We start from the raw sequence: 20578 nt of genomic DNA on the forward strand, positions 1-20578 counted from the left end.
AGAGCAGAAAAACAGCAAAAATAAAATAAAAATTGAGTGCAGACTTGGTTTTTTCTTCTTCTTCTTGTGTTCGTTGCCGAGTACGACATTTAGTGGTTGCCTGTGAATGGGATAAATGAACGCTGAACGGAGGCATGGCATGAAAAACATATTATAATGGAATCTGAAATATTAAACGAATTTAGAAAATGGATTTTTATTATGTTTATGAATGCACAAGTAGCTTTACTTTATTCTCCTATATGAACAAAATGTGGCGCGCTCCTTCTTCTTCATCTTGCCGACGAAAACTCGAAAACGATAAAAAGGGAATTAATATTATGATTTAGACACTGTTTAATGTATTTTTTTTTCTTTTAAAAAATTTTCCGAAGCGAAAAAAAATTAATGGACAAATTTTTCGACTGTTGCTTTTCGTTTTTTATTAACATCTTGTCCATTATTATCCTAATTTCCGAAAAAAGCAATGAGAGAGACTCATTTAAATAAATAGCACAGGTGAACCAAGCTCATTCTTTGTCAGGGAGAGTCGAGTAGATAAATAGCACAGAAAAAATATGTATAGAAAGATTTATTTCACATAATAATCTCAAGTGATTTTCTATCTCTTTTTGGAATTTTCCGTTCTAGACAGGGCAAGGCAATGCAAGACACAGAACAAGACATTGGCTTGTGTAACATAATGAAATGCAGTTGCTTGGTTATTTGTATCTGTTTGGCAGAAATTATTAGATTAAAATTAGGATTATGGGAAGATTTTTATTTTATTGGAAGGTCTGTTTTTCTCTCTCTTGTGAATTCAGTGAAGTTTGAAATTTTTAAATAAATGAAAACTGGATTGACTTCATTTTTTAAAAGTTATTTTCATTTTTAAAGTTTTAAAATAATTTTTAAAAACTTTTAGTTAAATTTAAAAAAATTCAGATTTTTTAAAGAATAATTTTTTTAAAATCTTAAATTTTGAAATTTTTATAAATTATTTAATTTAATTAATATTAATTTATTTTTTTTATTTCAGGAATTTCCTAATTTTTTAGAAGAAACAAAAAAAATATAAAATATTATGTTTTATGGTAAGTTATTGTATACGCTAAATTATGATTTTAAAAATAAATTCTAATTTTAAATTTAAATTAATTTTTAAAAAATTGAACAAAAAATATTATCATTTAATAGATAATTTTAATATTAATTTAATTTAATTTATTTAAATTTTTTTTTTAATTTATAAAAAAATTAAGTTAAATAAAAATATTTTTAGTAAATTATTAAAAATTTTTGTTAATTTAAAAAATTTTTTTTTTCAAATTGAATTTTAATATTGACTTTTGGAAATTATTTTTGACTTTTATTTTTTGTAAATTAAATTTATATTTTTTAAAAAAAAATTAAATTTGAAATTTAATTTCTATATTTTTTTAATCAATTTTTTACTTAAAATTTTTTTTTAATAAAATTTAAAATGTTTTACTTTTTTAACTTTTATTAAAAGATTTTTTAAATTTATTTTTAATTTAATTTTATATTAAACTAAATTTTAATTATTTTTAAAAATTTGTTTGTTAAAAGAGTTTTTGAATTTATTTTTTAAAAATATTAAATATTATTAAATTTTAAATTAATTTATTTTTTATGTTACATTAAAAAAATAAAATTATTTTCTTAAAAAATTTCAATAAAATAAAATAAAACTTGTCAATTTAATATAAAATTGACATTAAATGAAGTCTCAATTGATCAAAAAAAATCTTTAATATTGCCCCTTTTCATGTCGCACCAAAGCAACATCTCTGTGACAATTTATTCCTTTTATGTTGCATAAAACACTCAACTGATGTCCAGATTTACATTGACACACAGACACACACAAATGCAGACACAGAAGCACAAAAGAAATAAATAAATCGAGCATGTGAATGAATACAACAATAACGGAACGTTAAATAGGATATATCAAGAAATTTATGCCATAACAACGGCACGGAGATGCACCAAAGCGAAGAAAGAAATCGAGAATAAAAGTCGACTAGACAGGGGATTGGGGCTCGGGCATGCAAATAAAGAAAAGTAACATACAGATGATGTTATGTGGAAAAATTTTAAGTAAAATGTCTTCTTCTCTTACTTGCTTCCAACGTACATATATATTTATCATTGAATTCCCAATTGATCGAGATTCGTATTTTTTATTATTATCGGCAATCACACATCGAACGACTTAAATTATTGTTCGAAAGCTATTTAGAGACTGGTTCTGCAGCGTTGCACAGGTGCACCGACGCAAATTGACGGAGAAACGAAGAAATTGAGAAATCATGTAACTGTAAAATCCAAAGATTTTCTTTCTATTTACATTTTCCGATGTTTTAGGTGCACGTCAATGTTGCAAAATGTAAAATATAAAAGGTAAGTTGATATTCTCCAAGGTAGATTCATCTTAGTTATGTCAAATATTGTACATTAATATCACTATAAAAGATCCAGTTTGCGTTATTTGAATATTAAATCAGGCAAGTTTGCTGGAAAGGACGACTCCTTGATGAATTTGCCGTTTGAGCATGGCACAAATGGGGCAAAGCAATTATTCTGGCTCGTTCTGTGTGTGCGTCGCTTAATTGATGACGTCTGATGTCTCGCACAGAGACATTTATTTTAATGGTTTTGATATGCAATATTAATAACAGGCACCGCAAGAAAAGTTTCAACTTTTCCATACAACTTCCCTACGGCCATGCACGTCGCACACAGAACGCTCTCTAATGAGTTTACCGTGTTTTGATCCTCTTTTTCTTTTTCATTTCCCGCACACACAACATGGGGAAAAGTGTATTCATTATAACAAATTTTACCAATTATTATATCTGAGAGAAAATATTTCCAATCCCACAAGAACCCAAATTATCAGAGACAAACTCGTATACGTGCGTGTGAGTGTGACAGTACAGACAATATTTTATTGAAATAGTTTGTTATTTGTTAGTTACATAAAATTGCTTCTATTTTCAAGAGTAGTCGTCTAACCACTTCACACACAAACAACCTTCCCTCATACCCCGGCAACGACGCACACACTATAACATATTCTTAAAAGGGACATTCACACGTTGCTGCCTTGTCGTACACACAATCAGGATAAAATAGAATTTAATTAATATTAGGCGATTGTACGTGAACACAAGTCCATGTTATGAAAAATGTATGTTTCGCTGCCGAAAATTTTCGCGAGAAATTTTTCAAAAGTCATGAGTTTGGTAAGAATGAAAGATTTTTTAAATTTTTTGACATTTAAATAATTTAAAAGTTTAAAAAAAATATTTTGCGACAATGAAGATTTCGTATTTAATTAATAAAAAATTCTTAAAATCTTCTTAAATAGATTTTCATGTGAATAAAAATAATATTTTAAAATTTGAACATTTTACTAAAGAAATTTAGAATTACATTTTTAATTTTTATTATTTATTTATAATTTTTATTTTAATTTATTTTTAATTTATTTAATTTAGTTTAGTTTTTATTTTTTAATTGAATTCCATTTTATTTTTAAATTTATTAAATAAAATGTTGATTAAAATATTTTTTTATTAATATTTATTTAAGTTTATGAAAAATATTTTTAAACATACATGTATTTTTTTAAATAAAAATATAATTTTCAGACACATTTTTCATTAAAAGAGTTTTTAAAAATTTTTATTTTAATTAAGTTAATATTTTATTTTTTTTTTTTAATTAATTATTTTAACTATTATTTTAGTATTTTTATTTTTCTATGAGACAAAAATTGTAAATTTTTAATAATAATGCTAATTTTTAATATTTTTTCGCAAAATCTTCATTATTTTCATTTCATTATTGATTTTTTAATTTAATAATAATTGTAATTTGAATAAACAATGAAAATAATAAATATTAATTTATTACTCTTAATATGAAAAATGTTCAAAGTTACAAATATTGAGTAAGTTACTTTTTTAGATTTTTTTTATAATTTTTCTATTTTATTTCAATTTTTTTTATTTTTTAAAGTTATTATTTTTTAGTTATTTTTAATTAAAATTCATCATTAAAAATTAAAAAGTAGAAAATATGTGGTTAAAATTTTTATTTTTTATATCTAAATAATTTTGTTTTGAAAAAATGACGCGAAAAGTAAATTTTTCACAAGTACATTGTACGTGGGCAACTACTGAGAAGAGAAGAAAATATGTTGAAAGTTCACAATTTAAATTATTTATACAAAAGTTTTGATATTGAATTTCATTTTCCAATTAAATTTAATAAGCAGAATGATATTGCCTCCTCCTTCTCCAAAACTCTCGCACACACAAACCGACATCACTTGAGAAAATTTTAGTTAACACGCATACACTTGCAACTTGGACCAGCAGCAGGCAGCAGCACGAGAGAAACGAAAATAATGACGATAATAATAATAAAAGCACTTCGTTACCGGACTTGTTTTGTGGTAAGTAATTTTGCCTTGTTGTCTGCTTGCCTGAACAACGAACCAACGGACCTTATCTGGATTCTCCTAATTCCTAATTAACAACCGTTCGCCAAAAGGAGCTGCATCTATGCACAGAAACCACTTACAAATCATCTATCGTTTATTTACAGATGCACCCTTCCCGAAAAATTTTCCGAGTCCCTCAAGTCGTCGTCGTCGGAAGCAGGAGACGAGACAAAACGAGCAAAGCATGTGCGAATGAATGCAGATAGTTCTGTAAATTGATTCTAATTCAATTAAATTTAATTGTTGTACGTGCTGAGATTCTATCTCATCTCAATTTATTGATCTCTCGCACGGAGTGTGTGTCGGTTATTTAGCTGGCTGCTGCCGAATAACAACTGCTGATGATGGCATTTCATTTCGTTTCTCCTCTCGTGTCTGTGTGTGTGTGTGTGTGCGAAACGGATAACAAACTTGACTTGATGATAAATTTTGTTTATGCAAGAATGATTAATTTTAGTGATTAAATTTGTTTTTCGATGTATTGTTATTTTGTAGCTGGCTCGGTGTGTTTTTGGATTTTGCAAAATAACACTGCACTGAGCAATTAATTGGGTCGAATTTCAATCAGACGACTTCAATTGATTTGATTGAAAAAGATGTCTCAATTTTTTTTTGTTTTTATTATTGTACCAATTTTGAAGGAAATGATTTTTTAAGCTGTTTCAACTTTTTTTGTTATGTATCAATTTTTTATGAAGCTTATAATTTTATTTAAATATTTTTTAAAATAATAAATATTAAAAAATTCTTAAATTAATTTAAAAATTAAAAAAATAAAATTTTAAATAAATTTAAATTAAATTAAATAAAATAAATAATTTTTAAAAAAATAAAATTTCTTTGAAAATTGCCATTTTTTGCTTTTTCTTAAAAATTTTCTGAATTTTTTTAAATAATTATAAAATATAAAATTATTTGAATATTATAAAAATTAAAGAAAAATAATTAAATAATTTTTTTGAATATGAATTTTTATCTTAAAATTTTATTTTCTGTTTTTAATTATAAATACTTTATTAATCTTAATTTTATTTATTTACTTTAATTAATAATTTTAATTTTATTTAATTTTAATTTAATTTTAATTTTATTTTATTATTTTGAAAAATTTTTTAAATTATCTTTTATGAAAAAAAAAAAAAATAAATAAAATATATTACTAAAAAATAAATTTTTAAATTTAATTTGAATCAAAATTGTAAAATTATTTTAATTTAATTAATTTCAATAAAAATTAATTAATAATTTATTTAATAAAATAAAAATTTTTTAATATTAAAAAAAAAACAATTTTTAATTAATATTAAATATTTATTATTATTTTTTTTTTTTGTAATATAATTTCGAATTAGGATTTTATTAATTGTTTTGAAATAATTTTAAATTTTTATTATTTTTTTAACAAACATTTTTAAAATAATTTAAATAAAACAACCATATTCAAAACAATTTGTTAAAAAATGTAGAAATATTTAAAAACTTTTTTTTAATAATTTAAAAACTCAAAATTCAACGAAAAAAAATTAATTTCCATCAAAACCAAACGACTTCTTTTTTTGAACTGACAGTTCAAGGAATTTCCTGTCACGACAAAATAACTGACAGAAAAAACAATCAAATTTGCTCTTTTTAGTCGCACAATTGAACGTCGAGTGAATGAATTGCAGAAAAAATCTGTCCTTCCGTTTCTTTCCTTTTCCTCCGTTCTGCATAAATAATGTTATAAATGTCGTTTGCATACCCGTACAGCGCATCGTAGTCGTCGTCGTCGAGAGGAGAAAAGATACAAAAACACACTTTACAACTCATTTAGCTTTATTTAACAACTGATAAGACAAGTAAACATTGTTCGGCACGGCAGAGACAGTCGACACACGACAAAAAAAAACTTTTCTGAAGCACTCAATTGTTTCTATTTAAAATGTCATTTACATTAGCTGCTTTCCCAAGTTATCTCTCGCTCTCCGTCGTCGTTCCTTTTTCACATCACATCACACAAAATACCCAAGTGTACAAAAGAGGATCTCGTGTGCGTTGCTCAAGACAATAGACTATCACTGTCGTTTCCTTTCAAAGTGTCTCGTAGAGAGATAAATTAGTAGCAAGTGATACACACACGGAGAGACAACAACATGCATAATCAGATACAATAGAGCTGGAAAAAAAAATAAAATAAGCACGACACGACAATGGGAAACTTTTTTAAACATCTCATATCGCTCCGCCATGCAGTCAGTGTGTCGTCCTCTCATGTAAGAGCATTGTTTTAATTTGCATAAAGCAAGTCAGGAAATATTTTCTTTTTTTTTCTATCTTGGCTTCATTCTCATATGAGCATTTTTTGTCTTGTTTTTCATTGAAAAAAATTTTTTTGTTGTAAAAATTTGACCAGAATTGTGGCAAAAGGTGCGAAAATTTGAAATATTACTGATTTTTATCTAATAATTTCATCATCATATATGCAAAAGCTTTGTTTGCCTGCGAAAAATCATCGAAAAAAATGAAAAATAATTTTTCTTTCCCCATTTTTCCTTCTCGCTATTCTCTCCATTGTCATGATAGCGCTTATCTCAGTCTTTATGTCATAATTTATTTTGTTTTCTTCCTATTCTCTCGTTTTTTCTGCCTCCTGCCTTGTTTGTTTGGTTTATTATTTGAGTTTAAAATGTTACATTTTTCAACCAATATGTTAGGAACGACGTAGTAATTGAATAAAAGGCTTAACTCGCACACAGATGATCTTTTTTCCTCCCATTTTTCTTCTTCTTATGATTATTTTGATAGATAGATGTGTAATCAAACTTTTTATTTTTTTTTCGCCAGACTCTCGACTGAAAAAAAAATTAATTATTATAGTGTTTCTGGATGTGCTGCCGAGGAAAAAGAAGAAAAATGGATAGATTTGCACGCCACCCATTTAAAATAAAAATCAATTTCATAATTGTTTCCATTACGAAAATGGCACAGGCGGCGCGCAGCAAGAAAATTGAAAGAGTATTAAATAAAAAAAAAGGAAAACCAGAAAAAAACATTTTACTCAACAATCCATTATATTAAATCATTGGTCGTCTCGTGTATGGTTCACCTCTTTGCCACACACTGCCGTACAGGGCAGAGAGAGATAATAATAATGAAAAAAAGAATGAAATGTAATTATCAGTAAAATGGATGGAACACATTAAAAATATACCGTACACACTCGCCACGAAATCTAATTAAATGATTGAAACAATAATATAATTTTAGATCAAATTAGTTTGATGGAATTTGTGTAGAGCCGCAACGAAACCTTTTATTTTTGTATGGCGAAAAAAAAGTGTGTACTATATGGAAAATAAATGTATTTGTTAATTCATTATCAAATTAATGGCCTCTTTTATATATCAATGATTTGGTTTTGGTTTTTATTTTATTAGAGTTTTTGTTGCGTTTGGCCAATTTTCGTTGGCAAGAAGAGCTCTGATTTTGGTTTAGAAAAATTGTTTTAAATTAGAATTAATTTGATTGTTTGTTTTTTAAATTTCAAATACTATGTTAAGATAATTTTTTATTTAATTTTAAATTTTTTTTATAACTCAAGATTTTTTCTTATACAAATTCTTCTAAAAAAATAATTAATGAAAAATACATGCAAAAAATAAAATATTATTAATTATAAATAAATATTAAATATAAATTAAAATATTATTGTTAACAATATATTAAAAATTAATATTTTATGTACCTAAATAAATTTTATTATAATATAATTATTTTTATTAAATTTTATTTTGATTATTTATATTGTTTTTAATAATATTTTATTATTATAATATTTTTATATTTTATTAATTTAAAAATTTAATTTTATTTAAATGCAAATTTTTTTAAATATTTTCCAATTAAATTTAAATATTTTTTTTTTATTTTTAAATTAAATTTGAATTTAAATTTAAATTTGATTTTTCTTTTCTCAGTTAACTTTATTAAATTTTATTATTTATTTTATTTATTTACAAATATTTAAAATTGACAAAAAATATATCTAAAATTTTTAAATAACAAATTTTTAAAGTTATTTAAAAAAAAATATAGAATTTAATTAAAAAAAAAAGTTTTTAAATAAAAAATATCAAATCGCATTACAGGCAATGTTTTATGACAAAAAACATGAATAAATATTCTAACACTTGAAATAATATTTATTTAATATCAATAGAATTAGATTTCAAAACGGAATTTAAATATCAATTTTTGTCTATTTCGTATTTTTTTTAATATTTATAAATTTTTTGAAAATTTAAAAATTATAATATAAAAATTTTTAATTAATATTATTTTTATTTAAGATTTTTTTTTTATTTTTTTTTTATATTATTTTTGAATTTTTTTTATTATGATTTTATTATAAAATTAAAATAAAAAATTATTCTACAAATTGCTCATATTTATTATTTTTCTTAATAATTTTTCATATTCTTAAAAAAAATCATAAAACAAAAATAATTTTCATGAAAAACATTAAAAAATCAATTCTCGCTAATGCAAATATTTTTACATTTTCCAACTGCTTTGTTGGTTAATATCTCACAATTTTATTGATTTTTATTGTTCTTGTTTTCAAAACATTTTATTATTTTTTTCTAAATGGACGTGCATCAATTTCACATACCTACATATAAGAAAAAAAAATAAAGAGTGATGAATTAAAAGATGAATTTACTTTGAAGCTCTCACAAGTTACGAAACAACAAACAAACAAAACACTTGCGCTGCCAAAAGCATTGCTTTCATCATTTCAGCTTTGACTCCCTTCTACGCAAACAAATTTTTTTTTGTTGTTGTCTTGTGTAACATAATAACAACAACGGCAACAGCAACACAGACATTAAATATTATGAGGATGACTTAAAAACGAGTGTTTGTTTAAGCGTTTAATCTTCTTTTATGCTTTTTAATTAATTGCAGATATTTTCTCTCTCTCGTTCCCTCTCGCAGGTCCCGAACAAATAATTTTTCTTCGAAACAAAAAAAAATTGTAACTTACCAGTATTAACATTTTCAGTGCTATGCATGCCAGCAACTAATCGTTTTACGTCGTCCACAGTGAAATTGTTGTTGTTGTTATTGTGATTGATGTGATTATTGTTGTTGTTGTGATGCCCGCTACTGTTGTGATTTACATATGGAGGGACATTGTGCATGCCGGCCCCGCGGCGTCGACTAACATTACCATGAGTTCCCAGCTTGCTCTGCAAAAAAGAAGAAAAAAACGAAAAATTATTCGTAAATATCACAAATTAATTAATTTTATGGTAAATTATATCGTAAATTTCACCCGTTCGCCTGTTCCTCGCATAATTCGTCAAAATGAAATTAATAATTACGAAATGCATAAATATTTGTGCGAGACACATACGCAAAGTCATACATTGTAATAAATATATTAATTTAAATTTCAGGTGAAATAATAATAAAAATAATTGACATTACATGCACATCATGTTTGAGTTGTTAATGAGTAAGTGAATGAAATCAATAGTCGTATCATTTCAATTATAAATTGTTTATTCCTCCTGTTTGAGCACACAAACACACACACACACCCATCTACCTACTTAATTTAACATAATATCAAACGTTATAATAAACCACAATATGTATAATTTAATTAAAATTCTTTAGCTAAATATTTGTTTTCATGATTTTAGTTCATACTCTCTCTCTCTCTCGTTGATGATGAGGTTTTCGGTTACAGATGTATACAAATTATTTCATGTTTAATTAAGCTTTTTGCACTTGTTTAGATTGCAAAAATCCCGTTTGATGCAGCGGATTGTTTTGTGAAATCCTTTCAAGGCAACTGCTATGGGAGAAAATAAAAAAATGTAAAAATTTTATATTAAAAAGAGGAAATTGATGTCACGCAAATACTGTTCCTTCGACACGTTGTTGACCAATATGGGAGAAGAAGCAGAAGAGAGGCAAGTAAGAAAACGGACATTTGATTTTGAATTCCATAAGAGGAAATGTAATAATGCATGTGGCAGTACGGATTATTAAGAGGAAATTTATACGCCCGAAGATTGATGAATTGGGCGAATGTGCAAAATTGCATTTGAAATTTTTTGATTTGAATTTTTTCAAGTTTTTTTAATTTAAAAAAAATAAGTTTCAAGTTGAGAAAATTTCAGAAGAAAAAAAAAATTAATTATTTAAAAAAAATTAATAATCTTTTTAATTTATTTTTTTTTTCAAGTATTTTAAGTTAATTCAAAAGTTAATATTAAGTTGCTTTTTATTATTTTTTTAAAGAAAATTTTAAAATAAAAAATAATTTTATTAATTTTAAAAAATAATAAAAATAAAACAAATATTATTAATTTAATAAATTAATTAATTTTATAAATTTAATTTTAAATAAAAATTAATTAATTAAAAATTAATTTTAATTTTAATTAATTAATTTTATTTAAATAAATAAAAAAAATAAGTTTTTAATTAAATTATTTTTGTTAATTTTTATGTTATAATTTAATTGTTTTTTTTTTATGAAAAATTATTCAGCCAACTAAAAAAATTTAATTTGTAAGAATTTTTAAATATTTAAAAAATTAATAATTTTTGAAATATAAGTTTTCTTTAAAAAATTTGTAAAACTTTTAAAAATATTTTTAAAAAATTTATTAACTAAAATAATAAGTCAATTAAGTTACTTTTTTTTTAATTTAAATTAAATTAGAAGTAAATTTCACATAATTATGATAAAAAAGTAAAAAATGAATATTTAAATTATTCTGAAGCGAAAGTTAAAAAATTTACAAATTTATAATAAAATTAATAACTTTATAGCTTATACTAAAAATTAATTGAATTAATTAAATAAATAATTTAATTTAATTATTTAGGTAAACAAAAATATATTAAATATTATTTTTAAAAAATTAAAATAATTAAATTACTTAAATTAAAATAATTAAAATTTGGTCCTTAAGTCAATATTATTAATCATAATTTTTTCGACTCATAGCAAAAATTTTTTAAATTTTTATGATATATTTTTTTCAATTTAAATGCTATTTTTAATTTTAAGTCAATATTAGCTTATTTTGTATAATTTCGAGTACAAGTTGATTATGTAACTTAACAAAAAAAAGTTTCTTTTGTGCAACAAAATAATTTAAAAAACCTTTTCAAACCAATTAATGAATCCCTTTCCCGAACCTCGTGCAATTGTCTCTCTGCAATTTGCGACAATATCGTAATTGTGTTATTTCGCCATGACATCGCCTCGCCATATAATTCTAAATAATATTCATTAAGCACATTCGCATCGTATGTTTGCAGGAAAGACATAAAGTAATAAATTCCTAGAAATGTTAAATTGGAATTTTAATTGTTCACTCTCTCTACTCGGTTCGTCGTTCTTCAATGCACCGTACAACAAAGGCAAATAGACGTTTTTCCAGAGGATAACCACGCGTAACATTGTTGCCGTATATATTTATATTTTTGTTTGCATTTATTGTTTAAATAAAATAAAATTATTATTTTTTTCATGCAAGTCTTGCATACTGATGAAAAATAACACACACACAGTGAAAAATTAACACAACAAAAAAATTCTGCATCGTTTGGCTTGATGATTTATACACAAAGCAGCGGGATGATGGGAGTCGAGCTCTTATGCAGTAAGCAACCTCTAAATAGGCTTTTACAGCGAAATTATGTTCATTTGCCTGCATTTCGAGATTCGGCAACACATTTCATAAATAAATTTTGGGCGAGCAAAAAATTTATTTTTTGGGAGGTGCAAAAACGGTTACGATTAATTATGCTAAAACTGTCACATATTTTCCATAATCCTGCATCACGTTAGAGACATTTATTTTCCCTGAATTTTTTTTTTTGTTTATTTGCTGTCCTCACAACAATTGTCTTATTACGAGAGAGAGAGAGCGAAGAGAAAAAATTAAAAGGGATGGAAAAAAGAAGCATCACACAAAAAAGTTTTAAATTATACTTTTAACCTTTTTTTAAGCATAAAATACTTTAATTAAATTTGGCACGCAATCCAATTAAAAACAAAAAGCTATTTTCAATTGTGTGTACGACGACGTCGTAGAAGCTTTGCGGAAAACTTGCTCGTCGTGCATCTCGGTATGGCGGCAGATTATTTGTAAATACTGCTTTTTGAGAGAAAAAAAGTTAAGTTTGATATTATATTGCATACTACGAGTTGCGGGAAATTTAAAATAAATATATTTTTTTTCAATTTTTAAAATATTTTTTGATATTTCTAAAATTTAATTTAAATAAATTTATTATTAAAATTATTAAATTAATTATTTTAAAATTATTAAGTTTTTAAAAAATTCAGAATATTTATTTTTTTTTTAATTTTCTAAAAATATTTTTTTTGTCAATTTTTTGAAATTAAATATTTTTAGAAATAAATTTAAAAAAAATTATAATAAAAATAAATTATTAAAAAAATATTTTTTTTATGAATTTTAAAAATAATTATTTAATTATTTTATTAAATTAATTAAAAAAAAATATTTAAATTTTTTTTTTTATTTTTTTTTAATTTTCCCGCATCAGCTTCCTAAATGAAATAAATAAATGAGTAAGAAATGCAATGTGCAATAATAATGATGATGGAGACGTTCGTTGGCATGAGACCATTAAAAAGTTCCGTTCAATAAAAAAAAATTTTTGCAAAAAAAAAATAATAATTAAAATAATGAATATAGAAGGACGACATTTCATAACATTATCTCGGATTTTATTCCCATTACAGTTGACAGTAATAATTTACAATGAAATCCGGAGCGACAACACAAAAAAACCAAAACCCAGCAATTACAACAGAGCCATCAAGAGTAAAAAACGGATGAAATGCAAACGCATGAGGAACAGCAACAAAAAAAAAGTATAAAAATTATTTCTTTTATCTACCACATGAATTATCTTTATCGTGTGCCCGCACCATTTTCCAAACCACAAAATAACAAAAACAAGACCAGATGGAAAAATTCACCCACACAATCAAGTACACACGTGTAATTACAATGAAACTCATATTATTATACGCCCGGCTACGAGAGAGAGTGAAAAACAGAAAAAGTAAGACAAATGATGATAATTATTTTCATCTACCAATTATACTCTGCCATAGTTGTGTGTCGTGTCGCATATTTTTCCGTGTACGGAGCCAAGGTACACGGGCACGTCAGACGGATTTTGTTTGTTTATTCAGCACAAAATATAATTACAGTGTGCCTATTAAAAGTTTTTATTGTTATGTTATTTGTACGATAAAAAAATGTTTTTTTTCTTTCTCCTTTTCTCTAGAGGGAACCTTCCCTTTGACGTGCAGCTACACACAAGAGACATCAAACCGGGAATTGGAGGAGAGGAAGAATTGAATGAGGCTCGGTTTATGTAATTCAGTTAATTAAGACACAACAAACAAAGAGAAGTGTAATAATTATAACGAGAAAAATTTAATAATAATAATGATAACAGGATGAAAAATATGATTTTTTTTAAACAAAAAAGGGCACTTTATCATTCATTCATTTTTTTAAAAAGATTTTAAATTGAGTTTATTTTTTTGTTTTATTGAAGAGATTTTTTTTTTTTTTTTTTTATATTTTCTTTATTATAATTTCGTCATTTTTGTAAAAAAAAATATTACTTATTATGAAATAGGTTGAAATATCCTATAAAATATTAATTTTATATAAATATTTTAATAATTAATTATTTTTTATTTTTAAAAAATAGGGAATCTTTTATCTTCAAAATATATATGTAATTATGAATAACATAACAAAATATTTTATTCGTATATATTTATTTTTTTAATAAAAATTATATTTTTATTTTTAATTTTTTTTAATAATTTAATTTAAAAATACCAAAATTTTATTTTTTTTATTTAAAACAGTTTAGAAATGAAAAAAATAGTTTATATTTCAAAAAAGAAGAAAAATCTTTGGCGAAATTTAAAAATTATTTTTAAAAATTTTATGATTTTTAAAAATTCTTTATATTTTAAAAAATTTCGAAATCTCAAGTTTTGGGTTTAAAATATAAAATATAATATTAAGAATAACAAAAATAAAAATATTCATTATTTTGAATTTTTTGAATTTCCAAATTTTTAAAAAATTTTTTAAAATATAAAAAAATTAAATTTATAAATTTTTTAATATTATTATTCATGAATTATGCCCTATTAGAGAATAAATATTCTCTAATTTATTTAATTTTTTATGATAGAATTTTCACTGTAGTTTTAAAAAATTTTTATCGCAAAATATATGAAAAATCCGTGTAGCGAAAAAAAGGTCAAAATTTCAACTTTATTATTTTAAAATTTTTGTTCACCAGGATTGTTTGTCATCTTACATAATTTTTGCCATTTAAGTAAAAATGTGTCATTTTTGTGTTTTTTAAAATTAAACCATTAATAAAAATTTTTAAAATAAGTTGGATATAAATGTTGCCTTAGCAAAAGTTTCTTATTTTTGAATGGTCATCATGATAAGGTAATTTTATAGGTAAATTATTAATTAATTTTCTTATTCTCTTTAAATATTATTATAATAATTATAATATACTTAATTAATTATTTTTTTGATTTATTGGGCCTAATGTTTATTAATAATAGTTAATTATTTAAATAATAAATTATAATTATTTAATTAAATTATAATTAATTATTAATTTTATTAATATTAATTATTAATTAATAAAATTCACTTATTTTCTTAAATAATTTTTATAAAAATTCATCAAAATTAATAAAAACCAAATTAAAATAATTTAAAATGTCAAATTTTTATATTTTTTAAACGTCAAAATTTTAATTTCATAAGAAATATTAATATTTTATTAAGAAAAATTTCTTCTCAGTATGAAATATTTGAATATTTAGGTCAATATTCAGTGAATATATAATAAAAAAATTAATTTTGTTTAATTTTTAATATTAAAAATTTATTGTCATCGTTCAAATATGCATTGCAAGTAAATAAATAGCCAATTGGGGACTCTATCCCACTTTATATCTCGTTCTGTGTCTATTATGTTCTTCTTCTGCTACTTCTACATCATCTTGATGTGAATGGAATTTTCAATAACGCATTTTCAGAAAAGCAATAATAAATACCTTTAACGCAATATTGTTCTCCATTTCCCATTTTCTCTCGATTTCTGTGTGTGTGAGTGTGTGACACCGACCGACTTATAATATTCAATAAAACGGATACCTCTTATTATTAATGTTTAAGAGATGTCACGAATATTACCTTCTCCCATTATTACTTTACTGCCATTATGATGGCAATAATCAAATTAATCCAATTTACTACGGGACCCAATTTGTACGTTGTCGTCGCATCGCTTTTGTCTTTTGCGTTGCGTACCGTGTTATTGCTGTGCGAGAGATTATTTTGTGTTGTGTCAAGTAATTTGTTGTTTGATAAACGACGCGGGCGAGCACCGTACAAATAAATGGTTTTAATTGAATTTTATACGATACATGTCCAAGGAGCACAAAACAATAGCAGCAACGGAACCGAGCACCGACGTGATTAATTGGTAAACATTTTGATTATTATTATTGTTTTAATAAGTAAATGCATCTTATGTTGTTGTTGTTGTTGCGTTGCTGTGTTATTTTGTGAATATTTGATTTTAATCAAGTCGGCAATCAATCGGTCGATCAACCGATCATTGATTGTATGCATTAATTATGTATGAAGAGTTAATAAACTTAATGAAAGCAATATTTTAATCACCTAATTATTATTTGTGCGTCACTCAAACATCTTTTCTGACAGGGAGAGAGGGAAGGGAAGAGGGATGAAGACGAAAAATGCTCTTAAAATTCTATTAAAAATGAATGACTGTACCGATTATACTAATTATATTTAAAATAAACGCCGCGCGTTGTTGCGATGAATGAATGCATTTGACGACGACATATTTTATCCATTAATAAAAATTTTATTATGCAGAAATAAAAGCGTAATTTTTTTGTATATCTTTTTTTTTAATAATATTTAATATATATCATCAGGGATGAAAAAAATATTTAAATAAATAATTTTATAGAGCTTTATTTAAACTGAATATAAATTATTATGTTATATAATTCGGGGTCTTTTCCGTATTTTTTTTTTATATTTTAGCAAAAAATTCTTATATGAAAAAATTTAACTTAATTTCATTTTTTTTAATTTAAATTATTTTTTAAGGTAAAATAATAAAAATTATTTATTAAATAGTTATTTAATTTATTAAAAATCGTATTTAAAAAACTATAAAGATTAAACTTTGTTAAAATATTTAAAATTAAATTTTATAAAAAAAATAATTAAAAAATGATTATTTAATATATTTAATTATAAGATATTTGAGCATTTTAAAATAATTTTTTAATAATACATTTTTTACAATAATTAATAAAAATTTTAATTAGGTATGATAAATTATAATTTTAACAAAAGTTTAAAAAAAATTATTTACTTGTATAAAAAAAATAATTATATAATTAATCTGAATATAAAATATTTAAAATTAAATAAATAAAATAATATTTTCTTCAATTTTTTTTAAGTTTATAAATTCTATTTTAAATTTTTTTAATTAAAAAAAAAAAAATTTTTTTTTTTTTAGTAAATTTTATTTATTTATTAAAATTTTATTATTAATATTATTTTTTTAAATTTTTAAAAATAAATAAATAAAAATAAAAAAAAATATTATTAAAATAAAAATAATTAAACGAAAATAAATATTTTTTTTATTTTAATTTTTATATAAATAAATCTGAATTTTTAACCCATATTTTTTTGCATCCTTGTTTATCTTTATCACACACATAAAAAAGCAACTAAGATGAATTTTTTATTTTATTCCATTCATTTTCATTATATAACATTATCATTTTTTTTATATGAAAACCTTCAATTTTTTCACCATGCACCATGCTAAATGTCACTCTAACTGCGTCAATGTGCAAATATACGGCCCGACACAATTTTACAATGGAACAGAATGGCACTCTCTCTCATTCACATAAAATCAATTAGACACATCCATTTTATGCGATCAATTATTAATTTCAATTATATTGTTTGAACAATTCATGAATGATGATATAATATTTGTTTGAGTGTTAGTGCCGTGCCATGCTATTAACGTGCAGTCGTGTGTATTTGTAACGCAAATGGGGGTAGTAATGCACGTAGTAAGAATAAATGGATTAGAGAGGAACATTTTTTTTTGGGAGATGAATTATGAGAAAATGACGAACAAATGGGAAGAAAAAAAAGGAAAAAAAATTGGCCATAAAAATATGAAAGTAACTGCGCTATTACTAATGATGATCATACACATGTTCCGTTCGCTTATGGTATGTTATGTTACTTTATTGTCTCTCTAATAATTTAACGAGCTGGAAAGTTTGAGTTATTAAAACAACAACAACAGGAAAAAATATACAGGAAAGTTTACGAGTTCTTTCGCCATCGTGGCATAGAAGTTTAATGTTTTTCCGTTCCCCGTATAATAATAATAATAATATTATTATTTTTGGTTGTTATTTTTATTATATATTACGCTCGTCGTCTTATAAACTAGTAAAAATAAAAATTAATATTATATCAGTGAGTTGTCAGTGTGGCGAGTACGGAAAAAGGGCAAAACTAATTTGTTGCTATTATTATAACGTTCTTATTAACATTAAACTCTTGTAATGTTATATCATATATAAATATATATATTGCACAGAACAAGTCAAGTGCGCGCACACGACATTCTCTTACTTAGATTGTTATAAATAATGGCAGCTACTCTCTCTAGGGCAAGAAAGCAATTAAATTTGGTAATAAATTTGCGTGTTTGCCATTTTATTATAATATTATATTTATTATTATGATTCGTCATTTTTACATTTCAGTACGGAACTTCTGAGAAAAAAATTACATTGTTGCAAAAAAAAAAATAATAACAATAAATATAGAGAAAGAGACCACACCAGGACAAAATAATAGCAATAACAATAATAATAACGAGAAACAATGAATGTAAATATTATGTATACAACGAAGATATAATGTTCATTTTATAAACAAAATATAATATATATATAATGTTTATTTAATTAAAAGTTTTTGGGACACAAAATTGTTTTATTTAAAAGTTTTATGTCGTCGTCTCTCGTTTGCTGCTCTTTTTTTGCTTGCTTGCTCGCTTCAGCAACATACAGGACATTGAGTTGACGTAGCCAACGACGACGACAACGATGACGATGACTCTCTTATCAAACAAAGTTTTTTTTATGTTCCTTGTTACATTATTTTTATTATTATATTGAGGCACAACAAGTCTACGTAAATGACACATTTAAATGATTCCGAAGAATATAAATTATTAGATTTAATTTTAAATTATAAGAAAAGGGCCCAAATATTTTTATTTATTTTTTGTTTTGCAAAAGAGACACTATCATTTTTTATTTTTATTACCGTGAGTTCAATTAATTTTTTTCCTATATTTTTTATTGAATTTTTTAAAAAATATTTTAAACATTTTTTTTATCATTTTTATTTAATTATTTTTTAATAATTATATTGAATTTTATTATTAATTAAAAAAATATTTTTTTATTAGGTATTATATTATTATAATAATTTTATTCATAAATTTTATTTCGAAGAAAAAATTTTTATTCTTAGTTATTTGAGGACCCTGAAGGTCAGTGGGCAGCTCCTTGGGTTGTGAGGTGTATGGAGTTGTGAAAGGGTCATGAGGAGTACGAAAATGTGAAATGAGGAGTTCGAAAATGTGAAATGAGGAGTTCGAAAATGTATTCGAAAATTGAAATTTTGAAATTTAAATTATTTTTTTATTCGAAAAGCAAAGATATATTTTTTATGTCGTTCTTTAGACGAAATTATTTTTTATTTTTTTCTTCTGAGTAACGGTTTTTTAAATTTATTTTTAATATTTTTTTACTTAACAAATAATTGAAAAATTTTAGAAAGTTTATTAAAATATTTATAAAATTTAATTTAAAAAAAATTAATTACTTTTCAATGGCTTTTCAACAATAAATAAAAAATGAGAATAATAATATTTAATAATTTTAAATATTAAATAAATTTTTAATTTTAAAAGAAAATAATTTTATTAAAAAAAATATATGAAAAATAAAAAAAAAATTTCCAAATAAAAAAAAAATAAAGAAAAAAATTAACAAAATAGAAGAATAAATGATATTAATAAAGATATTAATTTTTTATTTATTTTTTTTATCATATTAAAAAAAATTAATAATTCAAAAAAATATTATTTTTTAAATTTTAATAAATTTACATTTAAAAAATTATAATATTAGGTATTAAGAATTAAATTTATAATTTTTTTATTTTATTTTCGTTGAAATTCGTAAAATTTCGTTAATTTCGTAAATTTAAATTTAGAAAAAATAAAAATTAAAAAATAATAAATGATATAAAGTGTTAAAAAATATATTTCAATGTAAATAAAAATAAAATATAGAAAATTTAAAGAAAAATTAGATTAAAAATTAAATGAACTCACAGTACATAATATAGGTAGGTACATATAAATATATTTGTTACAAACTATTTTAATATATATTTTATATTTATTATAGCTATGTGAGGTAGAGGCAAAAATTTAAATAACCATTAAAAAACGATAAATTTGTTGTTTTCTCAAGACAGATGTCTAAGACGTGACAAAAATATTATTTTTCATGCCATTTTGCCTTGTGTTTGTCGCCTCAAACTAAATATATTATATTATGAAAAAGTTCATTGTAAATGTATTGAATTTGATTTTTCAGGCGGCAGCAGCATCAGTGGCAGGAAAATTTTGCGGAACATTGGGATGTAATTTTTTGACAAACAAATGAGACGCAATCTGAATATTTATTAGACTTTTGATATTGTTACGTGACTCCTATTATAACTCAAACTCACACCGAACGAGAACGAGAGTTGGAAATTATAACAAATTATTATATGTGGTTTACAA

The 20578-nt window shown here is 23.3% G+C and overlaps 1 protein-coding gene across 1 annotated transcript in view; it reads right to left on the minus strand.

The window, feature by feature from the left end:
* The window catches only part of LOC134838516 (LIM/homeobox protein Lhx3), a 76125-nt gene that overhangs the window by 34003 nt on the left and 21544 nt on the right, over positions 1 to 20578 (minus strand). The window contains exon 2 of the mRNA XM_063854060.1: positions 9543 to 9747. Within this exon, the coding sequence (XP_063710130.1) occupies positions 9543 to 9699 (157 nt within the window). The 5' untranslated portion in view covers positions 9700 to 9747. The remainder of the gene's footprint in view (positions 1 to 9542; positions 9748 to 20578) is intronic.

Source organism: Culicoides brevitarsis, chromosome 1 (genome assembly GCF_036172545.1).
Source record: "Culicoides brevitarsis isolate CSIRO-B50_1 chromosome 1, AGI_CSIRO_Cbre_v1, whole genome shotgun sequence".
NCBI lineage: Eukaryota > Metazoa > Arthropoda > Insecta > Diptera > Ceratopogonidae > Culicoides > Culicoides brevitarsis.